The 23,277-nt window shown below is 55.8% G+C and overlaps 1 protein-coding gene across 3 annotated transcripts in view; it reads left to right on the top strand.

Moving 5' to 3' along the window:
- The window catches only part of slx4ip (SLX4 interacting protein), a 166,004-nt gene that overhangs the window by 32,228 nt on the left and 110,499 nt on the right, over positions 1–23,277 (top strand). For all 3 annotated transcript variants that reach the window (XM_052496241.1, XM_052496236.1, XM_052496240.1), the window contains exon 3: positions 22,595–22,693. In XM_052496241.1, the coding sequence (XP_052352201.1) occupies positions 22,595–22,693 (99 nt within the window). The remainder of the gene's footprint in view (positions 1–22,594; positions 22,694–23,277) is intronic.

Here is a 23,277-nt window from a genome sequence, read left to right as displayed (position 1 = left end):
TGGTCCCCGACCCCCAACAAACACAACCTGGCTCTCTGCCTGGTCCCCCACCCCCAACAAACACAACCTGGCTCTCTGCCTGGTCCCCCACCCCCAACAAACACAACCTGGATCTCTGCCTGGTCCCCGACCCCCAACAAACACAACCTGGATCTCTGCCTGGTCCCCGACCCCCAACAAACACAACCTGGCTCTCTGCCTGGTCCCCGACCCCCAACAAACACAACCTGGCTCTCTGCCTGGTCCCCGACCCCCAACAAACACAACCTGGCTCTCTGCCTGGTCCCCGACCCCCAACAAACACAACCTGGCTCTCTGCCTGGTCCCCGACCCCCAACCAACACAACCTGGCTCTCTGCCTGGTCCCCCACCCCCAACAAACACAACCTGGCTCTCTGCCTGGCCCCCCACCCCCAACAAACACAACCTGGCTCTCTGTCTGGTCCCCGACCCCCAACAAACACAACCTGGCTCTCTGCCTGGTCCCCGACCCCCAACCAACACAACCTGGCTCTCTGCCTGGTCCCCGACCCCCAACAAACACAACCTGGCTCTCTGCCTGGCCCCCACCCCCAACAAACACAAACTGGCTCTCTGTCTGGTCCCCCACCCCCAACAAACACAACCTGGCTCTCTGCCTGGTCCCCGACCCCCAACCAACACAACCTGGCTCTCTGCCTGGTCCCCGACCCCCAACAAACACAACCTGGCTCTCTGCCTGGCCCCCGACCCCCAACAAACACAACCTGGCTCTCTGCCTGGTCCCCGACCCCCAACAAACACAACCTGGCTCTCTGCCTGGTCCCCGACCCCCAACAAACACAACCTGGCTCTCTGCCTGGTCCCCGACCCCCAACAAACACAACCTTAATCAGACCACCATCTTTAAGGGGCCGTCACTGACTCAGGTCTCTCGTCCATACGGACCATCCCTTCACACAGAGACCCTATTGATCCCTCTGATCTAGGGCTGTACCACGTGGCTGGCCAGCCGTCACTGACTCAGGTGTCTCGTCCATACGGACCATCCATTCACACAGAGACCCTATTGATTTCCTAGTCCTTATGTCAGTCAGGCTGCCTGCTGAACCACCAGCCGAACATCAGTCCATCACTGTGAACATTCCCTCAGCTGGAATGGTTAGAAACAGTGTTTTTTTTTACATCTCAGAAGGCAGAGAGAGAGAGACTGATCCCCAAGGAGCAGCAGTAGAACTGGTCTGGTCCAGGAAGTCACCGTGGGACTGCGTGTCTCTTGTGTGGCAGTCACACACACACACACACACACACACACACACACACACACACACACACACACACACACGCACGTGTGATTGACAGGCCCCTGCCTTCTTTAGCCTGGCGTTCCCACGCTGCATTGTGGGTAATTGTCGGAAGCAGTGAGTTGAAACCACCGGTCCATCCATGGATGACTGCTGGACAAAGACCACAGGGGACGGAGAGGGGGGGAGGGGAGGGGCGAATAACAAATAGAAATCTGTCTAATTAAATAATTAAATAAAATTCATTTAAATTTAAATGTAATAAATTTAATCACAAACTTCAATGTTACCAAAATTCTAAACGGAGATATCAAATTAAGCACAACTCGGCAAACAAACAAAGGCATATGACCAATGACGCGGCTGTTCTGAGCTCTCTGCCTATAGGACGGGAGACCACGGCCCGGTCATAGAGACAGAGGAGACCACGGCCTGGTCATAGAGACAGGAGACCACGGCCTGGTCATAGAGACAGAGGAGACCACGGCCCGGTCATAGAGACAGAGGAGACCACGGCCCGGTCATAGAGACAGAGGAGACCACGGCCCGGTCATAGAGACAGGAGACCACGGCCTGGTCATAGAGACAGGAGACCACGGCCTGGTCATAGAGACAGGAGACCACGGCCTGGTCATAGAGACAGGAGACCACGGCCTGGTCATAGAGACAGGAGACCACGGCCTGGTCATAGAGACAGGAGACCACGGCCTGGTCATAGAGACAGGAGACCACGGCCTGGTCATAGAGACAGGAGACCACGGCCTGGTCATAGAGACAGGAGACCACGGCCTGGTCATAGAGACAGACATAGAGACAGGAGACCACGGCCTGGTCATAGAGACAGGAGACCACGGCCTGGTCATAGAGACAGGAGACCACGGCCTGGTCATAGAGACAGGAGACCGCGGCCCGGTCATAGAGACAGGAGACCACGGCCCGGTCATAGAGACAGGAGACCACGGCCTGGTCATAGAGACAGGAGACCACGGCCTGGTCATAGAGACAGGAGACCACGGCCTGGTCATAGAGACAGGAGACCACGGCCCGGTCATAGAGACAGGAGACCACGGCCCGGTCATAGAGACAGGAGACCACGGCCCGGTCATAGAGACAGGAGACCACGGCCCGGTCATAGAGACAGGAGACCACGGCCCGGTCATAGAGACAGGAGACCACGGCCCGGTCATAGAGACAGGAGACCACGGCCCGGTCATAGAGACAGGAGACCACGGCCCGGTCATAGAGACAGGAGACCACGGCCCGGTCATAGAGACAGGAGACCACGGCCCGGTCATAGAGACAGGAGACCACGGCCCGGTCATAGAGACAGGAGACCACGGCCCGGTCATAGAGACAGAGACCAGGAGACCACGGACCACCCGGTCATAGAGACAGGAGACCACGGCCCGGTCATAGAGACCACGGCCCGGTCATAGAGACAGGAGACCACGGCCCGGTCATAGAGACAGGAGACCACGGCCCGGTCATAGAGACAGGAGACCGCGGCCCGGTCATAGAGACAGGAGACCGCGGCCCGGTCATAGAGACAGGAGACCACGGCCCGGTCATAGAGACAGAGACAGACCGCATAGAGCCCGGTCATAGAGAGACCACGGCCCGGTCATAGAGACAGAGACCGCGGCCCGGTCATAGAGACAGGAGACCGCGGCCCGGTCATAGAGACAGAGACCACGGCCCGGTCATAGAGACAGGAGACCGCGGCCCGGTCATAGAGACCGCGGCCCGGTCATAGAGACAGAGGAGACCACGGCCCGGTCATAGAGACAGAGGAGACCGCGGCCCGGTCATAGAGACAGAGGAGACCGCGGCCCGGTCATAGAGACAGACAGGAGACCGCGGCCCGGTCATAGAGACAGGAGACCGCGGCCCGGTCATAGGAGACAGAGGAGACCACGGCCCGGTCATAGAGACAGGAGACCGCGGCCCGGTCATAGAGACAGGAGACCGCGGCCCGGTCATAGAGACAGGAGACCGCGGCCCGGTCATAGAGACAGAGGAGACCGCGGCCCGGTCATAGAGACAGAGGAGACCGGTCATAGAGACAGGCGCGGCCCGGTCATAGAGACAGGAGACCGGTCGGAGCCCGGTCATAGAGACAGGAGACCGCGGCCCGGTCATAGAGACAGGAGACCGCGGCCGGTCATAGAGACAGGAGACCGCGGCCCGGTCATAGAGACAGGAGACCGCGGCCCGGTCATAGAGACAGGAGACCGCGGCCCGGTCATAGAGACAGGAGACCGCGGCCCGGTCATAGAGACAGGAGACCGCGGCCCGGTCATAGAGACAGGAGACCGCGGCCCGGTCATAGAGACAGGAGAGCCCGGTCATAGAGACAGGAGACCACGGCCCGGTCATAGAGACAGGAGACCACGGCCCGGTCATAGAGACAGGAGACCACGGCCCGGTCATAGAGACAGGAGACCACGGCCCGGTCATAGAGACAGGAGACCACGGCCCGGTCATAGAGACAGAGACCACGGCCCGGTCATAGAGACAGGAGACCACGGCCCGGTCATAGAGACAGGAGACCACGGCCCGGTCATAGAGACAGGAGACCACGGCCCGGTCATAGAGACAGGAGACCACGGCCCGGTCATAGAGACAGGAGACCACGGCCCGGTCATAGAGACAGGAGACCACGGCCCGGTCATAGAGACAGGAGACCACGGCCCGGTCATAGAGACAGGAGACCACGGCCCGGTCATAGAGACAGGAGACCACGGCCCGGTCATAGAGACAGGAGACCACGGCCCGGTCATAGAGACAGGAGACCACGGCCCGGTCATAGAGACAGGAGACCACGGCCCGGTCATAGAGACAGGAGACCACGGCCCGGTCATAGAGACAGGAGACCACGGCCCGGTCATAGAGACAGGAGACCACGGCCCGGTCATAGAGACAGAGGAGACCACGGCCCGGTCATAGAGACAGGAGACCACGGCCCGGTCATAGAGACAGAGGAGACCACGGCCCGGTCATAGAGACAGGAGACCACGGCCCGGTCATAGAGACAGGAGACCACGGCCCGGTCATAGAGACAGGAGACCACGGCCCGGTCATAGAGACAGAGGAGACCACGGCCCGGTCATAGAGACAGAGGAGACCACGGCCCGGTCATAGAGACAGAGGAGACCACGGCCCGGTCATAGAGACAGGAGACCACGGCCTGGTCATAGAGACAGGAGACCACGGCCCGGTCATAGAGACAGGAGACCACGGCCCGGTCATAGAGACAGGAGACCACGGCCCGGTCATAGAGACAGGAGACCACGGCCCGGTCATAGAGACAGGAGACCACGGCCCGGTCATAGAGACAGGAGACCACGGCCCGGTCATAGAGACAGGAGACCACGGCCCGGTCATAGAGACAGGAGACCACGGCCCGGTCATAGAGACAGGAGACCACGGCCTGGTCATAGAGACAGAGGAGACCACGGCCTGGTCATAGAGACAGGAGACCACGGCCCGGTCATAGAGACAGAGGAGACCACGGCCCGGTCATAGAGACAGGAGACCACGGCCCGGTCATAGAGACAGGAGACCACGGCCCGGTCATAGAGACAGGAGACCACGGCCCGGTCATAGAGACAGGAGACCACGGCCCGGTCATAGAGACAGGAGACCTTGGACAAACACAGACAGTCAGAGGAGACCTTGTAATCATTGTACAGCACTTCCTACTCACTGTTCAACAAATATGTTTCAATCAGTGGTATTTATCTTATAAAATCTGAAGAACAAATTGCAGGATTGTTGGCCGGGGCCCAGGAAAACTTCAGTAGCTTGTCCTGTTGAGGCCTAAGGCAGTAGCTTGTCCTGTTGAGGCCTAAGGCAGTAGCTTGTCCTGTTGAGGCCTAAGGCAGTAGCTTGTCCTGTTGAGGCCTAAGGCAGTAGCTTGTCCTGTTGAGGCCTAAGGCAGTAGCTTGTCCTGTTGAGGCCTAAGGCAGTAGCTTGTCCTGTTGAGGCCTAAGGCAGTAGTAGCTTGTCCTGTTGAGGCCTAAGGCAGTAGTAGCTTGTCCTGTTGAGGCCTAAGGCAGTAGTAGCTTGTCCTGTTGAGGCCTAAGGCAGTAGCTTGTCCTGTTGAGGCCTAAGGCAGTAGTAGCTTGTCCTGTTGAGGCCTAAGGCAGTAGCTTGTCCTGTTGAGGCCTAAGGCAGTAGTAGCTTGTCCTGTTGAGGCCTAAGGCAGTAGTAGCTTGTCCTGTTGAGGCCTAAGGCAGTAGTAGCTTGTCCTGTTGAGGCCTAAGGCAGTAGCTTGTCCTGTTGAGGCCTAAGGCAGTAGCTTGTCCTGTTGAGGCCTAAGGCAGTAGTAGCTTGTCCTGTTGAGGCCTAAGGCAGTAGTAGCTTGTCCTGTTGAGGCCTAAGGCAGTAGCTTGTCCTGTTGAGGCCTAAGGCAGTAGTAGCTTGTCCTGTTGAGGCCTAAGGCAGTAGCTTGTCCTGTTGAGGCCTAAGGCAGTAGCTTGTCCTGTTGAGGCCTAAGGCAGTAGCTTGTCCTGTTGAGGCCTAAGGCAGTAGTAGCTTGTCCTGTTGAGGCCTAAGGCAGTAGTAGCTTGTCCTGTTGAGGCCTAAGGCAGTAGTAGCTTGTCCTGTTGAGGCCTAAGGCAGTAGTAGCTTGTCCTGTTGAGGCCTAAGGCAGTAGTAGCTTGTCCTGTTGAGGCCTAAGGCAGTAGCTTGTCCTGTTGAGGCCTAAGGCAGTAGTAGTAGCTTGTCCTGTTGAGGCCTAAGGCAGTAGTAGCTTGTCCTGTTGAGGCCTAAGGCAGTAGCTTGTCCTGTTGAGGCCTAAGGCAGTAGTAGCTTGTCCTGTTGAGGCCTAAGGCAGTAGTAGCTTGTCCTGTTGAGGCCTAAGGCAGTAGTAGCTTGTCCTGTTGAGGCCTAAGGCAGTAGTAGCTTGTCCTGTTGAGGCCTAAGGCAGTAGCTTGTCCTGTTGAGGCCTAAGGCAGTAGCTTGTCCTGTTGAGGCCTAAGGCAGTAGTAGCTTGTCCTGTTGAGGCCTAAGGCAGTAGCTTGTCCTGTTGAGGCCTAAGGCAGTAGTAGCTTGTCCTGTTGAGGCCTAAGGCAGTAGTAGCTTGTCCTGTTGAGGCCTAAGGCAGTAGTAGCTTGTCCTGTTGAGGCCTAAGGCAGTAGCTTGTCCTGTTGAGGCCTAAGGCAGTAGCTTGTCCTGTTGAGGCCTAAGGCAGTAGTAGCTTGTCCTGTTGAGGCCTAAGGCAGTAGCTTGTCCTGTTGAGGCCTAAGGCAGTAGTAGCTTGTCCTGTTGAGGCCTAAGGCAGTAGTAGCTTGTCCTGTTGAGGCCTAAGGCAGTAGTAGCTTGTCCTGTTGAGGCCTAAGGCAGTAGCTTGTCCTGTTGAGGCCTAAGGCAGTAGTAGCTTGTCCTGTTGAGGCCTAAGGCAGTAGTAGCTTGTCCTGTTGAGGCCTAAGGCAGTAGTAGCTTGTCCTGTTGAGGCCTAAGGCAGTAGTAGCTTGTCCTGTTGAGGCCTAAGGCAGTAGTAGCTTGTCCTGTTGAGGCCTAAGGCAGTAGTAGCTTGTCCTGTTGAGGCCTAAGGCAGTAGTAGCTTGTCCTGTTGAGGCCTAAGGCAGTAGTAGCTTGTCCTGTTGAGGCCTAAGGCAGTAGCTTGTCCTGTTGAGGCCTAAGGCAGTAGCTTGTCCTGTTGAGGCCTAAGGCAGTAGTAGCTTGTCCTGTTGAGGCCTAAGGCAGTAGTAGCTTGTCCTGTTGAGGCCTAAGGCAGTAGCTTGTCCTGTTGAGGCCTAAGGCAGTAGTAGCTTGTCCTGTTGAGGCCTAAGGCAGTAGTAGCTTGTCCTGTTGAGGCCTAAGGCAGTAGCTTGTCCTGTTGAGGCCTAAGGCAGTAGTAGCTTGTCCTGTTGAGGCCTAAGGCAGTAGCTTGTCCTGTTGAGGCCTAAGGGCAGTAGCTTGTCCTGTTGAGGCCTAAGGCAGTAGTAGCTTGTCCTGTTGAGGCCTAAGGCAGTAGCTTGTCCTGTTGAGGCCTAAGGCAGTAGCTTGTCCTGTTGAGGCCTAAGGCAGTAGCTTGTCCTGTTGAGGCCTAAGGCAGTAGTAGCTTGTCCTGTTGAGGCCTAAGGCAGTAGTAGCTTGTCCTGTTGAGGCCTAAGGCAGTAGTAGCTTGTCCTGTTGAGGCCTAAGGCAGTAGTAGCTTGTCCTGTTGAGGCCTAAGGCAGTAGCTTGTCCTGTTGAGGCCTAAGGCAGTAGTAGCTTGTCCTGTTGAGGCCTAAGGCAGTAGTAGCTTGTCCTGTTGAGGCCTAAGGCAGTAGTAGCTTGTCCTGTTGAGGCCTAAGGCAGTAGTAGCTTGTCCTGTTGAGGCCTAAGGCAGTAGTAGCTTGTCCTGTTGAGGCCTAAGGCAGTAGCTTGTCCTGTTGAGGCCTAAGGCAGTAGTAGCTTGTCCTGTTGAGGCCTAAGGCAGTAGTAGCTTGTCCTGTTGAGGCCTAAGGCAGTAGTAGCTTGTCCTGTTGAGGCCTAAGGCAGTAGCTTGTCCTGTTGAGGCCTAAGGCAGTAGTAGCTTGTCCTGTTGAGGCCTAAGGCAGTAGTAGCTTGTCCTGTTGAGGCCTAAGGCAGTAGTAGCTTGTCCTGTTGAGGCCTAAGGCAGTAGTAGCTTGTCCTGTTGAGGCCTAAGGCAGTAGCTTGTCCTGTTGAGGCCTAAGGCAGTAGTAGCTTGTCCTGTTGAGGCCTAAGGCAGTAGTAGCTTGTCCTGTTGAGGCCTAAGGCAGTAGTAGCTTGTCCTGTTGAGGCCTAAGGCAGTAGTAGCTTGTCCTGTTGAGGCCTAAGGCAGTAGCTTGTCCTGTTGAGGCCTAAGGCAGTAGTAGCTTGTCCTGTTGAGGCCTAAGGCAGTAGTAGCTTGTCCTGTTGAGGCCTAAGGCAGTAGTAGCTTGTCCTGTTGAGGCCTAAGGCAGTAGCTTGTCCTGTTGAGGCCTAAGGCAGTAGCTTGTCCTGTTGAGGCCTAAGGCAGTAGTAGCTTGTCCTGTTGAGGCCTAAGGCAGTAGCTTGTCCTGTTGAGGCCTAAGGCAGTAGTAGCTTGTCCTGTTGAGGCCTAAGGCAGTAGTAGCTTGTCCTGTTGAGGCCTAAGGCAGTAGTAGCTTGTCCTGTTGAGGCCTAAGGCAGTAGCTTGTCCTGTTGAGGCCTAAGGCAGTAGTAGCTTGTCCTGTTGAGGCCTAAGGCAGGCAGTAGCTTGTCCTGTTGAGGCCTAAGGCAGTAGTAGCTTGTCCTGTTGAGGCCTAAGGCAGTAGTAGCTTGTCCTGTTGAGGCCTAAGGCAGTAGTAGCTTGTCCTGTTGAGGCCTAAGGCAGTAGTAGCTTGTCCTGTTGAGGCCTAAGGCAGTAGTAGCTTGTCCTGTTGAGGCCTAAGGCAGTAGTAGCTTGTCCTGTTGAGGCCTAAGGCAGTAGTAGCTTGTCCTGTTGAGGCCTAAGGCAGTAGTAGCTTGTCCTGTTGAGGCCTAAGGCAGTAGTAGCTTGTCCTGTTGAGGCCTAAGGCAGTAGTAGCTTGTCCTGTTGAGGCCTAAGGCAGTAGCTTGTCCTGTTGAGGCCTAAGGCAGTAGCTTGTCCTGTTGAGGCCTAAGGCAGTAGCTTGTCCTGTTGAGGCCTAAGGCAGTAGCTTGTCCTGTTGAGGCCTAAGGCAGTAGCTTGTCCTGTTGAGGCCTAAGGCAGTAGCTTGTCCTGTTGAGGCCTAAGGCAGTAGCTTGTCCTGTTGAGGCCTAAGGCAGTAGCTTGTCCTGTTGAGGCCTAAGGCAGTAGCTTGTCCTGTTGAGGCCTAAGGCAGTAGCTTGTCCTGTTGAGGCCTAAGGCAGTAGCTTGTCCTGTTGAGGCCTAAGGCAGTAGCTTGTCCTGTTGAGGCCTAAGGCAGTAGCTTGTCCTGTTGAGGCCTAAGGCAGTAGCTTGTCCTGTTGAGGCCTAAGGCAGTAGCTTGTCCTGTTGAGGCCTAAGGCAGTAGCTTGTCCTGTTGAGGCCTAAGGCAGTAGCTTGTCCTGTTGAGGCCTAAGGCAGTAGCTTGTCCTGTTGAGGCCTAAGGCAGTAGCTTGTCCTGTTGAGGCCTAAGGCAGTAGCTTGTCCTGTTGAGGCCTAAGGCAGTAGCTTGTCCTGTTGAGGCCTAAGGCAGTAGCTTGTCCTGTTGAGGCCTAAGGCAGTAGCTTGTCCTGTTGAGGCCTAAGGCAGTAGCTTGTCCTGTTGAGGCCTAAGGCAGTAGTAGCTTGTCCTGTTGAGGCCTAAGGCAGTAGTAGCTTGTCCTGTTGAGGCCTAAGGCAGTAGTAGCTTGTCCTGTTGAGGCCTAAGGCAGTAGTAGCTTGTCCTGTTGAGGCCTAAGGCTTCTGCAGCTTTTATTTTGTCATATTTCTGAAAGGTCCCTTGGGTTTTTGAAAAATGTGGGCTGTGTTTTGTTTTGAGCTGTTCGGTCAATTACAGCTCAGCGTTTGTATCGTGTCGTGTAGACTTATCAGTTTCGAGACTCGCCTAATTGTAATGGTGGTTATTTTTAGAGCAGGGCTCGCCAACCCTGTTTCTAGAGCACTACCCTCCTGTAGGTTTTAACTCCAACCCTGTTCCTGGAGAGATACCCTCCAGTAGGTTTTAACTCCAACCCTGTTCCTGGAGAGAGACCCTCCTGTAGGTTTTAACTCCAACCCTGTTCCTGGAGAGAGACCCTCCAGTAGGTTTTAACTCCAACCCTGTTCCTGGAGAGAGACCCTCCTGTAGGTTTTAACTCCAACCCTGTTTCTAGAGCACAACCCTCCTGTAGGTTTTAACTCCAACCCTGTTCCTGGAGAGACCCTCCTGTAGGTTTTACATAGCAGGACCCCTCCTGACGGTAGCTCTCCAGGAACAGGGTTGGATACTCCCCTGTTTTCAGCATATGAGGAATTTAGGTCAGTAATCACTCCTTTCAACTGACTATAGATGTCAAAAATCAGTCTTGTTCATGTTGTATTTTGAAGTTCCCGTGACTTATATGAGTCAAGTTGTGCAGTGTTGTTTACCAAAAGGACATATCGGTCAGGAAGTGTTGCTTCCTTTTCAACCACATGGGGGCAGTCTTCCCACTCGCTGCTCTCTGAGGAGAACAAGTCACAGCAGCTCCTCTCTCTTCCTGTTTACTCTGTCAACTACAATGCTTTCATGTGAAAAATAAAACATTTGTCCCACTCTCTCTCTGCCCCTCCTCCTGTCTCTCCCCTTCTTCCTCCTCTGTTGAGTAATTGACTCAACTGTCCCTTTTACTAATGTGATCTTTTAATCCCAGTTGACTGGAGATTCTTCCCAACACAACAACAGTACTTGTCTTCAAAGTCTGGTAATGAATCTCTCATTGTAGGAGAGGTTTTTCTGAGAGGAATTTGTTTGGGTGATTCAAACTTGTTTCCAAGCTGGGAGGGGTTGCATTCTAACATATGAAAGGAGAGGGGCAGAGAGAGAGAGAGAGAGAGAGAGAGTGGGACAGAGGAGGAAGAAGGGGAGAGACAGGAGGAGGCAGTAGCTTGGGACAGAGGAGGAAGAGAGACAGGAGGAGGGGCAAGAGAGTGGGACAGAGGAAGAAGGGGAGAGACAGGAGGAGGGGCTTGGGACAGAGGAGGAAGAAGGGGAGAGACAGGAGGAGGGGCAGAGAGAGAGTGGGACAGAGGAGGAAGAAGGGGAGAGACAGGAGGAGGGGCAGAGAGAGAGTGGGACAGAGGAGGAAGAAGGGGAGAGACAGGAGGAGGGGCAGAGAGAGAGAGTGGGACAGAGGAGGAAGAAGGGGAGAGACAGGAGGAGGGGCAGAGAGTGGGACTGGGGAGAGACAGGAGGAGGGGCAGAGAGAGAGTGGGACAGAGGAGGAAGAAGGGGAGAGACAGGAGGAGGGGCAGAGAGAGAGAGTGGGACAGAGGAGGAAGAAGGGGAGAGACAGGAGGAGGGGCAGAGAGAGAGTGGGACAGAGGAGGAAGAAGGGGAGAGACAGGAGGAGGGGCAGAGAGAGAGAGTGGGACAGAGGAGGAGAGGCAGTGGGAGGAGAGCAGAACAGAGAGGAGAGGCAGTGGGAGGGAGAGGAGAACAGAGAGAGGAGAGGCAGTGGGAGGGAGAGGAGAACAGAGAGAGGAGAGACAGTGGGAGGGAGAGCAGAACAGAGAGAGAGGCAGTGGGAGGGAGAACAGAACCTGGGAGGGAGAGCAGAACAGAGAGAGGAGAGGCAGTGGGAGGGAGAGCAGAACAGAGAGAGGAGAGACTGGGAGGGAGAGCAGAACAGAGAGAGGAGAGGCAGTGGGAGGGAGAGCAGAACAGAGAGGAGGGGCAGTAACAGAGGCGAGGCAGTGGGAGGGAGAGGGCAGAGAGGAGGGGCAGTAGAACAGAGAGGAGGCCAGTGGGAGCGAGAGCAGAACAGAGAGGAGAGAGACAGTGGGAGGAGAGCAGAACAGAGAGAGGGAGAGGCTGGGAGGAGAGCAGAACAGAGGCGAGGCAGTGGGAGGGAGAGCAGAACAGAGAGAGGAGAGACAGTGGGAGGGAGAGCAGAACAGAGAGGAGGGGCAGTGGGAGGGAGAGGAGAACAGAGAGGCGAGGCAGTGGGAGGGAGAGCAGAACAGAGAGAGGAGAGACAGGAGGAAGAGCAGAACAGAGAGAGGAGAGGGAGAGCAGAACAGAGAGGAGGGGCAGTGGGAGGGAGAGCAGAACAGAGAGAGGAGAGGCAGTGGGAGGGAGAGGAGTCAGAGAGGAGAGGAGGAGGGAGAGGAGAACAGAGAGGCGAGGCAGTGGGAGGGAGAGGAGAACAGAGAGGAGGGGCAGTGGGAGGGAGAGGAGAACAGAGAGGCGAGGCAGTGGGAGGGAGAGCAGAACAGAGAGAGGAGAGACAGTGGGAGGGAGAGCAGAACAGAGAGAGGAGAGGCAGTGGGAGGGAGAGCAGAACAGAGAGAGGAGAGGCAGTGGGAGGGAGAGCAGAACAGAGAGGCGAGGCAGTGGGAGGGAGAGCAGAACAGAGAGGAGAGACAGTGGGAGGGAGAGGAGAACAGAGAGGAGGGGCAGTGGGAGGAGAGGAGAACAGAGAGGCGAGGCAGTGGGAGCGAGAGCAGAACAGAGAGAGGAGAGACAGTGGGAGGGAGAGCAGAACAGAGAGAGGAGAGGCAGTGGGAGGGAGAGCAGAACAGAGAGGCGAGGCAGTGGGAGGGAGAGCAGAACAGAGAGAGGAGAGACAGTGGGAGGGAGAGCAGAACAGAGAGGAGGGGCAGTGGGAGGGAGAGGAGAACAGAGAGGCGAGGCAGTGGGAGGGAGAGCAGAACAGAGAGAGGAGAGACAGTGGGAGGAAGAGCAGAACAGAGAGAGGAGAGGGAGAGCAGAACAGAGAGGAGGGGCAGTGGGAGGGAGAGCAGAACAGAGAGAGGAGAGGCAGTGGGAGGGAGAGGAGAACAGAGAGGAGAGGCAGTGGGAGGGAGAGGAGAACAGAGAGGCGAGGCAGTGGGAGGGAGAGGAGAACAGAGAGGAGGGGCAGTGGGAGGGAGAGGAGAACAGAGAGGCGAGGCAGTGGGAGGAGAGCAGAACAGAGAGGAGAGACAGTGGGAGGGAGAGCAGAACAGAGAGAGGAGAGGCAGTGGGAGGAGAGCAGAACAGAGAGGCGAGGCAGTGGGAGGAGAGCAGAACAGAGAGAGGAGAGACAGTGGGAGGAGAGCAGAACAGAGAGGAGGGGCAGTGGGAGGGAGAGGAGAACAGAGAGGCGAGGCAGTGGGAGGGAGAGCAGAACAGAGAGAGGAGAGACAGTGGGAGGGAGAGCAGAACAGAGAGGAGGGGCAGTGGGAGGGAGAGGAGAACAGAGAGGAGAGGCAGTGGGAGGAGAGGAGAACAGAGAGGCGAGGCAGTGGGAGGGAGAGCAGAACAGAGAGAGGAGAGGCAGTGGGAGGGAGAGCAGAACAGAGAGAGGAGAGGCAGTGGGAGGAGAGCAGAACAGAGAGAGGAGAGACAGTGGAGGGAGAGCAGAACAGAGAGAGGAGAGACAGTGGGAGGGAGAGCAGAACAGAGAGAGGAGAGACAGTGGGAGGGAGAGGAGAACAGAGAGAGGAGAGGCAGTGGGAGGGAGAGGAGAACAGAGAGGCGAGGCAGTGGAGGGAGAGGAGAACAGAGAGGAGAGGCAGTGGGAGGGAGAGGAGAACAGAGAGGCGAGGCAGTGGGAGGGAGAGCAGAACAGAGAGAGTTGGGAGGGAGAGCAGAACAGAGAGAGGAGAGACAGTGGGAGGGAGAGCAGAACAGAGAGAGGAGAGACAGTGGGAGGAGAGGAGAACAGAGAGAGGAGAGGCAGTGGGAGGAGAGGAGAACAGAGAGGCGAGGCAGTGGAGGGAGAGGAGAACAGAGAGGAGAGGCAGTGGAGGAGAGGAGAACAGAGAGGCGAGGCAGTGGGAGGGAGAGGAGAACAACAGTGGGAGGAGAGGAGAACTGTTCAGTGGAGGGAGAGGAGAACAGAGAGGAGGGGCAGTGGGAGGGAGATGAGAACAGAGAGGCGAGGCAGTGAGCAGAACAGAGAGAGGAGAGGCAGTGGGAGGGAGAGGAGAACAGAGAGAGGAGAGGCAGTGGGAGGGAGAGGAGAACAGAGAGGCGAGGCAGTGGGAGGAGAGGAGAACAGAGGCGAGGCAGTGGGTTTTAACAGAGAGGAGAGGCAGTGGGAGGGAGAGCAGAACAGAGAGGAGAGACAGTGGGAGGGAGAGGAGAACAGAGAGAGGAGAGGCAGTGGGAGGGAGAGCAGAACAGAGAGGAGAGGCAGTGGGAGGGAGAGCAGAACAGAGAGGAGAGACAGTGGGAGGAGAGCAGAACAGAGAGAGGAGAGACAGTGGGAGGGAGAGCAGAACCTGAGAGACAGTGGAGGGAGAGCAGAACAGAGAGAGGAGAGGCAGTGGGAGGGAGAGCAGAACAGAGAGAGGAGAGACAATGGGAGGGAGAGCAGAACAGAGAGAGGAGAGACAGTGGGAGGGAGAGCAGAACAGAGAGAGGAGAGGCAGTGGGAGGGAGACAGAACAGAGAGAGGAGAGGCTGGGAGGAGAGCAGAACAGAGAGAGGAGAGACAGTGGGAGGGAGAGGAGAACAGAGAGGCGAGGCAGTGGGAGGGAGAGGAGAACAGAGAGGAGAGGCAGTGGGAGGAGAGGAGAACAGAGAGGAGGGGCAGTGGGAGGGAGAGCAGAACAGAGAGGAGGGGCTGAGCAGAACAGAGAGGAGAGACTGGGAGGGAGAGGAGACAGAGAGAGGAGAGGCAGTGGGAGGGAGAGCAGAACAGAGAGGAGGGGCAGTGGGAGGGAGAGCAGAACAGAGAGAGGAGAGACAGTGGGAGGGAGAGCAGAACAGAGAGAGGAGAGGCTGGGGGAGAGCAGAACAGAGAGAGGAGAGACAGTGGGAGGGAGAGCAGAACAGAGAGAGGAGAGACAGTGGGAGGGAGAGCAGAACAGAGAGGAGAGGCAGTGGGAGGGAGAGCAGAACAGAGAGAGGAGAGACAGTGGGAGGGAGAGCAGAACAGAGAGAGGAGAGACAGCAGAACAGAGAGAGGAGAGACAGTGGGAGGGAGAGCAGAACAGAGAGAGGAGAGACAGTGGAGGGAGAGCAGAACAGAGAGAGGAGAGACAGCAGAACAGAGAGAGGAGAGACAGTGGGAGGAGAGCAGAACAGAGAGAGGAGAGACAGTGGGAGGAGAGCAGAACAGAGAGGAGGGGCAGTGGGAGGGAGAGGAGAGGCGAGGCAGTGGGAGGGAGAGCAGAACAGAGAGAGGAGAGGCAGTGGGAGGGAGAGCAGAACAGAGAGAGGAGAGGCAGTGGGAGGGAGAGCAGAACAGAGAGAGGAGAGGGAGAGCAGAACAGAGAGGAGGGGCAGTGGGAGGGAGAGGATTTGAGGCAGTGGGAGGGAGAGCAGAACAGAGAGAGGAGAGGCAGTGGGAGGGAGAGCAGAACAGAGAGGAGAGGCAGTGGGAGGGAGAGCAGAACAGAGAGAGGAGAGACAGTGGGAGGAGAGCAGAACAGAGAGAGGAGAGGCAGTGGGAGGAGAGCAGAACAGAGAGGAGGGGCAGTGGGAGGGAGAGCAGAACAGAGAGGAGAGGCAGTGGAGGAGAGCAGAACATGAGAGGAGAGGCAGTGGAGGGAGAGCAGAACAGAGAGGAGAGGCCAGAACAGAGAGAGGAGAGACAGTGGGAGGGAGAGCAGAACAGAGAGAGGAGAGACAGTGGGAGGGAGAGCAGAACAGAGAGAGGAGAGGCAGTGGGAGGAGAGCAGAACAGAGAGGAGGGGCAGTGGGAGGGAGAGCAGAACAGAGAGGCGAGGCAGTGGGAGGGAGAGCAGAACAGAGAGGAGGGGCAGTGGGAGGGAGAGGAGTTTAGGCAGTGGGAGTGAGAGGAGAACAGAGAGGGCAGTGGAGGGAGAGTAGAACAGAGAGGCGAGGCAGTGGGAGGAGAGCAGAACAGAGAGAGGAGAGAAGTGGGAGGAGACAGAACAGAGAGAGGAGAGGCAGTGGGAGGGAGAGCAGAACAGAGAGGAGGGGCAGTGGGAGGAGAGCAGAACAGTCCCGAGGCAGTTCATAACAGAGAGGAGGGGCATGGGAGGGAGAGGAGAACAGAGAGGCGAGGCAGTGGGGAGGGAGAGCAGAACAGAGAGAGGAGAGACAGGAGGGAGAGCAGAACAGAGAGAGGAGAGGCAGTGGGAGGGAGAGCAGAACAGAGAGGCGAGGCAGTGGGAGGGAGAGCAGAACAGAGAGAGAGAGGGAGAGCAGAACAGAGAGGAGGGGCAGCAGAACAGAGAGGCGAGGCAGTGGGAGGGAGAGCAGAACAGAGAGGAGAGACAGTGGGAGGGAGAGGAGAACAGAGAGGAGAGGCAGTGGGAGGGAGAGCAGAACAGAGAGGAGAGGCAGTGGGAGGAGAGCAGAACAGAGAGAGGAGAGGCAGTGGGAGGGAGAGCAGAACAGAGAGAGGAGAGGCGGATGGGAGGGAGAGGAGAACAGAGAGGCGAGGCAGTGGGAGGGAGAGCAGAACAGAGAGAGGAGAGACAGTGGGAGGAGAGGAGAACAGAGAGGAAGGCAGGGGGAGGGAGAGGAGAACAGAGAGGCGAGGCAGTGGGAGGGAGAGGAGAACAGAGAGGAGGGGCAGTGGGAGGGAGAGGAGAACAGAGAGGCGAGGCAGTGGGAGGGAGAGCAGAACAGAGAGAGGAGAGACAGGGGAGGGAGAGCAGAACAGAGAGAGGAGAGGCAGTGGGAGGGAGAGCAGAACAGAGAGGCGAGGCAGGGGAGCAGAACAGAGAGAGGAGAGACAGTGGGAGGAGAGCAGAACAGAGAGGAGGGGGGCAGAGGGAGAGGAGAACAGAGGAGGCGAGGCAGTGGGAGGGAGAGCAGAACAGAGAGAGGAGAGACAGTGGGAGGGAGAGCAGAACAGAGAGAGGAGAGGCAGTGGGAGGGAGAGCAGAGGAGGAGAGGCAGTGGGGGAGAGCAGAACAGAGAGAGGAGAGACAGTGGGAGGAGAGCAGAACAGAGAGAGGAGAGACAGTGGGAGGGAGACAGAACAGAGAGGAAGGCAGTGGGAGGGAGCAGAACAGAGAGAGGAGAGGCAGTGGGAGGGGGCAGAACAGAGAGAGAGAGACAGTGGGAGGAGAGCAGAACAGAGAGGAGCAGAAGGAGGGGAGAGACAGGAGGAGAGGGAGGCAGAACAGAGAGGAGGGGCAGTGGGAGGAGAGCAGAACAGGAGAGGAGAGGGGAGCAGACAGAGAGGAGGGGCAGGGGCAGAGAGAGGCAGTGGGAGGGAGAGCAGAACAGAGAGAGGAGAGGCAGTGGGGGGAGCAGAACAGAGAGAGGAGAGACAGTGGGAGGAGAGCAGAACAGAGAGGAGAGGCAGTGGGAGGGAGAGCAGAACAGAGAAGAGAGGGGAGAGAACAGGAGGAGGGGCAGTGGGAGGAGAGCAGAACAGAGAGGAGGCAGTGGGAGGAGAACAGAAGAAGGGGAGAGAACAGAGAGGAGGGGCAGTGGGAGAGAGCAGAACAGAGAGGCGAGGCAGTGGGAGGGGACAGAACAGGAGGAAGACAGTGGGAGGGGAGAGACAGAGAGAGGAGAGGCAGGAGGGGGGAACAGAGAGGAGAGGCAGTGGGAGGAGAGGAACAGAGAGAGGGAGGCAGTGGGAGGGGAGGAGAACAGAGAGGAGGGCAGTGGGAGGGAGAGGAGAACAGAGAGGGAGGCAGTGGGAGGGAGAGCAGAACACTGAGAGGAGAGGCAGTGGGAGGAGAGGAGAACAGAGAGGAGAGGCAGTGGGAGGGAGAGGAGAACAGAGAGGCGAGGCAGTGGGAGGGAGAGCAGAACAGAGAGAGAGAGGCAGGAGGGAGAGCAGAACAGAGAGAGGAGAGGCAGTGGGAGGAGAGCAGAACAGAGAGAGGAGAGACAGTGGGAGGAGAACAGAGAGAGGAGAGACAGTGGGAGGGAGAGCAGAACAGAGAGAGGAGAGACAGTGGGAGGGGAGGAGAACAGAGAGAGGAGAGGCAGTGGAGGAGAGGAGAACAGAGAGAGGCAGTGGGGGGAGAGGAGAACAGGAGAGGCAGTGGGAGGGGAGAGGAGAACAGAGAGGCGAGGCAGTGGGAGGGAGAGCAGAACAGAGAGAGGAGAGACAGAGCAGAACAGGGAGGGAGACAGTGGGAGGGAGAGCAGAACAGAGAGAGGAGAGACAGTGGGAGGGAGAGGAGAACAGAGAGGAGAGTGGGAGGGAGAGGAGAACAGAGAGGCGAGGCAGTGGGAGGAGAGGAGAACAGAGAGGAGAGGCAGTGGAGGAGAGGAGAACAGAGAGGCGAGGCAGTGGGAGGAGAGGAGAACAGAGAGGAGAGGCAGTGGGAGGAGAGAACAGAAGGCAGTGGGAGGGAGAGGAGAACAGAGAGGAGGGGCAGTGGGAGGAGAGAGAACAGAAGGCGAGGCAGTGGGAGGGAGAGGAGAACAGGCAGGAGGAGAGGAGAACAGAAGGCAGTGGGAGGAGAGGAGAACAGAGAGGAGAGGCAGTGGGAGGGAGAGGAGAACAGAGAGGAGAGGCAGGAGGGAGAGGAGAACAGGCGAGGCAGTGGGAGGGGAGAGGAGAACAGAGAGAGGAAGGCAGTGGGAGGAGAGGAGAACAGAGAGGCGAGGCAGTGGGAGGGAGAGGAGAACAGAGAGGAAGGCAGTGGGAGGAGAGGAGAACAGAGAGGAGAGGCAGTGGGAGGGAGAGGAGAACAGAGAGGAGGGGCAGTGGGAGGGAGAGCAGAACAGAACAGAGAGGAGAGACAGTGGGAGGGAGAGGAGAACAGGGAGGAGAGGCAGTGGGAGGGAGAGCAGAACAGAGAGGAGAGGCAGTGGGAGGGAGAGCAGAACAGAGAGGAGAGGCAGTGGGAGGGAGAGCAGAACAGAGAGGAGAGGCAGTGGGAGGGAGAGCAGAACAGAGAGAGGAGAGACAGTGGGAGGGAGAGCAGAACAGAGAGAGGAGAGGCAGTGGGAGGGAGAGCAGAACAGAGAGAGGAGAGGCAGTGGGAGGGAGAGCAGAACAGAGAGAGGAGAGACAGTGGGAGGGAGAGCAGAACAGAGAGAGGAGAGGCAGTGGGAGGGAGAGCAGAACAGAGAGGAGAGGCAGTGGGAGGGAGAGCAGAACAGAGAGGAGAGGCAGTGGGAGGGAGAGCAGAACGGAGAGGAGAGACAGTGGGAGGGAGAGCAGAACAGAGAGAGGAGAGACAGTGGGAGGGAGAGCAGAACAGAGAGAGGAGAGACAGTGGGAGGGAGAGCAGAACAGAGAGGAGAGGCAGTGGGAGGGAGAGCAGAACAGAGAGAGGAGAGACAGTGGGAGGGAGAGCAGAACAGAGAGGAGAGACAGTGGGAGGGAGAGCAGAACAGAGAGAGGAGACAGTGGGAGGAGAGCAGAACAGAGGAGAGGCAGTGGGAGGGAGAGCAGAACAGAGAGGAGAGCAGTGGGAGGGAGAGCAGAACAGAGAGAGAGACAGTGGGAGGGAGAGCAGAACAGAGAGAGGAGAGGCAGTGGGAGGGAGAGCAGAACAGAGAGAGGAGAGACAGTGGGAGGGAGAGCAGAACAGAGAGAGGAGAGACAGTGGGAGGGAGAGCAGAACAGAGAGGAGGGAGACAGTGGGAGGGAGAGCAGAACAGAGAGGCGAGGCAGTGGGAGGGAGAGCAGAACAGAGAGAGGAGAGACAGTGGGAGGGAGAGCAGAACAGAGAGAGGAGAGACAGTGGGAGGGAGAGCAGAACAGAGAGGAGAGGCAGTGGGAGGAGAGCAGAACAGAGAGAGGAGAGACAGTGGGAGGGAGAGCAGAACAGAGAGGGGGGCAGTGGGAGGGAGAGCAGAACAGTGGGAGGAGAGCAGAGGAGAGGCAGTGGGAGGGAGAGGAGAACAGAGAGAGGAGAGGCAGTGGGAGTGAGAGCAGAACAGAGAGGAGAGGCAGTGGGAGGGAGAGGAGAACAGAGAGAGGAGAGGCAGTGGGAGGGAGAGCAGAACAGAGAGAAGAGAGACAGTGGGAGGGAGAGCGGAACAGAGAGATGGCTGGAGAGATGGGTCTGGTTTCTAGATAGATGGGTTTAGTTTCCACAGAGATGGGTCTGGATTCTGAAGAGATGGCTGGAGAGATTGGTCTAGTTTCTGAAGAGATGGCTCGAGAGATGGGTCTAGTTTCTGAAGAGATGGCTCGAGAGATGGGTCTGGTTTCTGAAGAGATGGGTCTGGTTTCTGAAGAGATGGCTAGAGAGATGGGTCTGGTTTCTGAAGAGATGGCTAGAGAGATGGGACTTGTTTCTGAAGAGATGGCTAGAGAGATGGGTCTAGTTTCTAGAGAGATGGCTCCTGTTGTGTCTGTGTTACAGTGTGGGAGTCTCTCAGCAACCTGTTGTGTCTGTTAGTGTGGGAGTCTCTCAGCAACCTGTTGTGTCTGTGTTACAGTGTGGGAGTCTCTCAGCATCCTGTTGTGTCTGTTAGTGTGGGAGTCTCTCAGCAACCTGTTGTGTCTGTGTTACAGTGTGGGAGTCTCTCAGCAACCTGTTGTGTCTGTTACAGTGTGGGAGTCTCTCAGCATCCTGTTGTGTCTGTTAGTGTGGGAGTCTCTCAGCATCCTGTTGTGTCTGTTAGTGTGGGAGTCTCTCAGCAACCTGTTGTGTCTGTGTTACAGTGTGGGAGTCTCTCAGCATCCTGTTGTGTCTGTTAGTGTGGGAGTCTCTCAGCAACCTGTTGTGTCTGTGTTACAGTGTGGGAGTCTCTCAGCAACCTGTTGTGTCTGTGTTACAGTGTGGGAGTCTCTCAGCAACCAGTTGTCTGTTACAGTGTGGGAGTCTCTCAGCATCCTGTTGTGTCTGTCAGTGTGGGAGTCTCTCAGCATCCTGTTGTCTGTGTTACAGTGTGGGAGTCTCTCAGCATCCTGTTGTCTGTGTTACAGTGTGGGAGTCTCTCAGCATCCTGTTGTCTGTCAGTGTGGGAGTCTCTCAGCATCCTGTTGTCTGTGTTACAGTGTGGGAGTCTCTCAGCATCCTGTTGTCTGTGTTACAGTGTGGGAGTCTCTCAGCATCCTGTTGTCTGTGTTACAGTGTGGGAGTCTCTCAGCAACCTGTTGTCTGTGTTACAGTGTGGGAGTCTCTCAGCATCCTGTTGTCTGTGTTACAGTGTGGGAGTCTCTCAGCATCCTGTTGTCTGTGTTACAGTGTGGGAGTCTCTCAGCATCCTGTTGTCTGTGTTACAGTGTGGGAGTCTCTCAGCATCCTGTTGTGTCTGTTACAGTGTGGGAGTCTCTCATCAACCTGTTGTGTCTGTTACAGTGTGGGAGCCTCTCGGCATCCTGTTGTCTGTGTTACAGTGTGGGAGTCTCTCAGCATCCTGTTGTCTGTGTTACAGTGTGGGAGTCTCTCAGCATCCTGTTGTCTCTGTGTTACAGTGTGGGAGTCTCTCAGCATCCTGTTGTGTCTGTTACAGTGTGGGAGTCTCTCAGCATCCTGTTGTCTGTGTTACAGTGTGGGAGTCTCTCAGCATCCTGTTGTGTCTGTGTTACAGTGTGGGAGTCTCTCAGCAACCTGTTGTCTGTGTTACAGTGTGGGAGTCTCTCAGCATCCTGTTGTCTGTGTTACAGTGTGGGAGTCTCTCAGCAACCAGTTGTGTCTGTGTTACAGTGTGGGAGTCTCTCAGCAACCTGTTGTGTCTGTTACAGTGTGGGAGTCTCTCAGCATCCTGTTGTGTCTGTTACAGTGTGGGAGTCTCTCAGCATCCTGTTGTGTGTGTTACAGTGTGGGAGTCTCTCAGCATCCTGTTGTCTGTGTTACAGTGTGGGAGTCTCTCAGCATCCTGTTGTCTGTGTTACAGTGTGGGAGTCTCTCAGCAACCAGTTGTGTCTGTGTCACAGTGTGGGAGTCTCTCAGCAACCTGTTGTCTGTGTTACAGTGTGGGAGTCTCTCAGCATCCTGTTGTGTCTGTTACAGTGTGGGAGTCTCTCAGCATCCTGTTGTGTCTGTTACAGTGTGGGAGTCTCTCAGCATCCTGTTGTGTCTGTGTTACAGTGTGGGAGTCTCTCAGCATCCTGTTGTGTCTGTTACAGTGTGGGAGTCTCTCAGCATCCTGTTGTCTGTGTTACAGTGTGGGAGTCTCTCAGCATCCTGTTGTGTCTGTTACAGTGTGGGAGTCTCTCAGCATCCTGTTGTGTCTGTGTTACAGTGTGGGAGTCTCTCAGCATCCTGTTGTGTCTGTTAGTGTGGGAGTCTCTCAGCATCCTGTTGTGTCTGTTACAGTGTGGGAGTCTCTCAGCATCCTGTTGTGTCTGTTACAGTGTGGGAGTCTCTCAGCATCCTGTTGTGTCTGTGTTACAGTGTGGGAGTCTCTCAGCATCCTGTTGTGTCTGTGTTACAGTGTGGGAGTCTCTCAGCATCCTGTTGTCTGTGTTACAGTGTGGGAGTCTCTCAGCATCCTGTTGTGTCTGTTACAGTGTGGGAGTCTCTCAGCATCCTGTTGTGTCTGTGTTACAGTGTGGGAGTCTCTCAGCATCCTGTTGTGTCTGTGTTACAGTGTGGGAGCCTCTCAGCATCCTGTTGTCTGTGTTACAGTGTGGGAGCCTCTCAGCATCCTGTTGTCTGTGTTACAGTGTGGGAGCCTCTCAGCATCCTGTTGTGTCTGTTACAGTGTGGGAGTCTCTCAGCATCCTGTTGTGTCTGTGTTACAGTGTGGGAGTCTCTCAGCATCCTGTTGTCTGTGTTACAGTGTGGGAGCCTCTCAGCATCCTGTTGTCTGTGTTACAGTGTGGGAGCCTCTCAGCATCCTGTTGTGTCTGTTACAGTGTGGGAGTCTCTCAGCATCCTGTTGTGTCTGTGTTACAGTGTGGGAGTCTCTCAGCAACCTGTTGTCTGTGTTACAGTGTGGGAGCTATGCTGTGTTGGTGGAACTGCAGATCATTGGGCCTCTGAGCCGCGGAGCACCACAGGAAACCAGCTGGTTCACTATGGAGCACACTGAGGTATGGAGATATGGGAGACAAGGTGTGTTTGTGTTGATCTTGGGGGAGGTGAGGGTTGGAGGCAGGAAACCTTCACAACAACCTTTCATTTAAATAACAGGTATCAGAATAAAAATGTCAATACCATCGGCATCAACAATAACAAAACGTTTATTTGAATATGATTTAAGAGGACAAATAAATACCTGTTTTAGTATGTCTTCCTTATAGATGTGTATTAATATAGATAGGTACCACCCCACTGAGATGTATATTAATATAGATAGGTACCACCTCACTGAGATGTATATTAATATAGATGTATATTAATATAGATAGGTACCACCTCACTGAGATGTATATTAATATAGATAGGTACCACCTCACTGAGATGTGTATTAATATAGATGCGTATTAATATAGATGTGTATTAATATAGATAGGTACCACCTCACTGAGATGTGTATTAATATAGATGTGTATTAATATAGATAGGTACCACCCCACTGAATGTGTATTAATATAGATGTGTATTAATATAGATAGACACCACCTCACTGAGATGTGTATTAATATAGATGTGTATTAATATAGATAGGTACCAC

The sequence above is a fragment of the Oncorhynchus keta genome, chromosome 3, assembly GCF_023373465.1.
Source record: "Oncorhynchus keta strain PuntledgeMale-10-30-2019 chromosome 3, Oket_V2, whole genome shotgun sequence".
In the NCBI taxonomy this organism is placed as follows: domain Eukaryota; kingdom Metazoa; phylum Chordata; class Actinopteri; order Salmoniformes; family Salmonidae; genus Oncorhynchus; species Oncorhynchus keta.
Note: the sequence above shows the minus strand (reverse complement) of the source record. Positions and strands in the feature narration are given on the sequence as shown.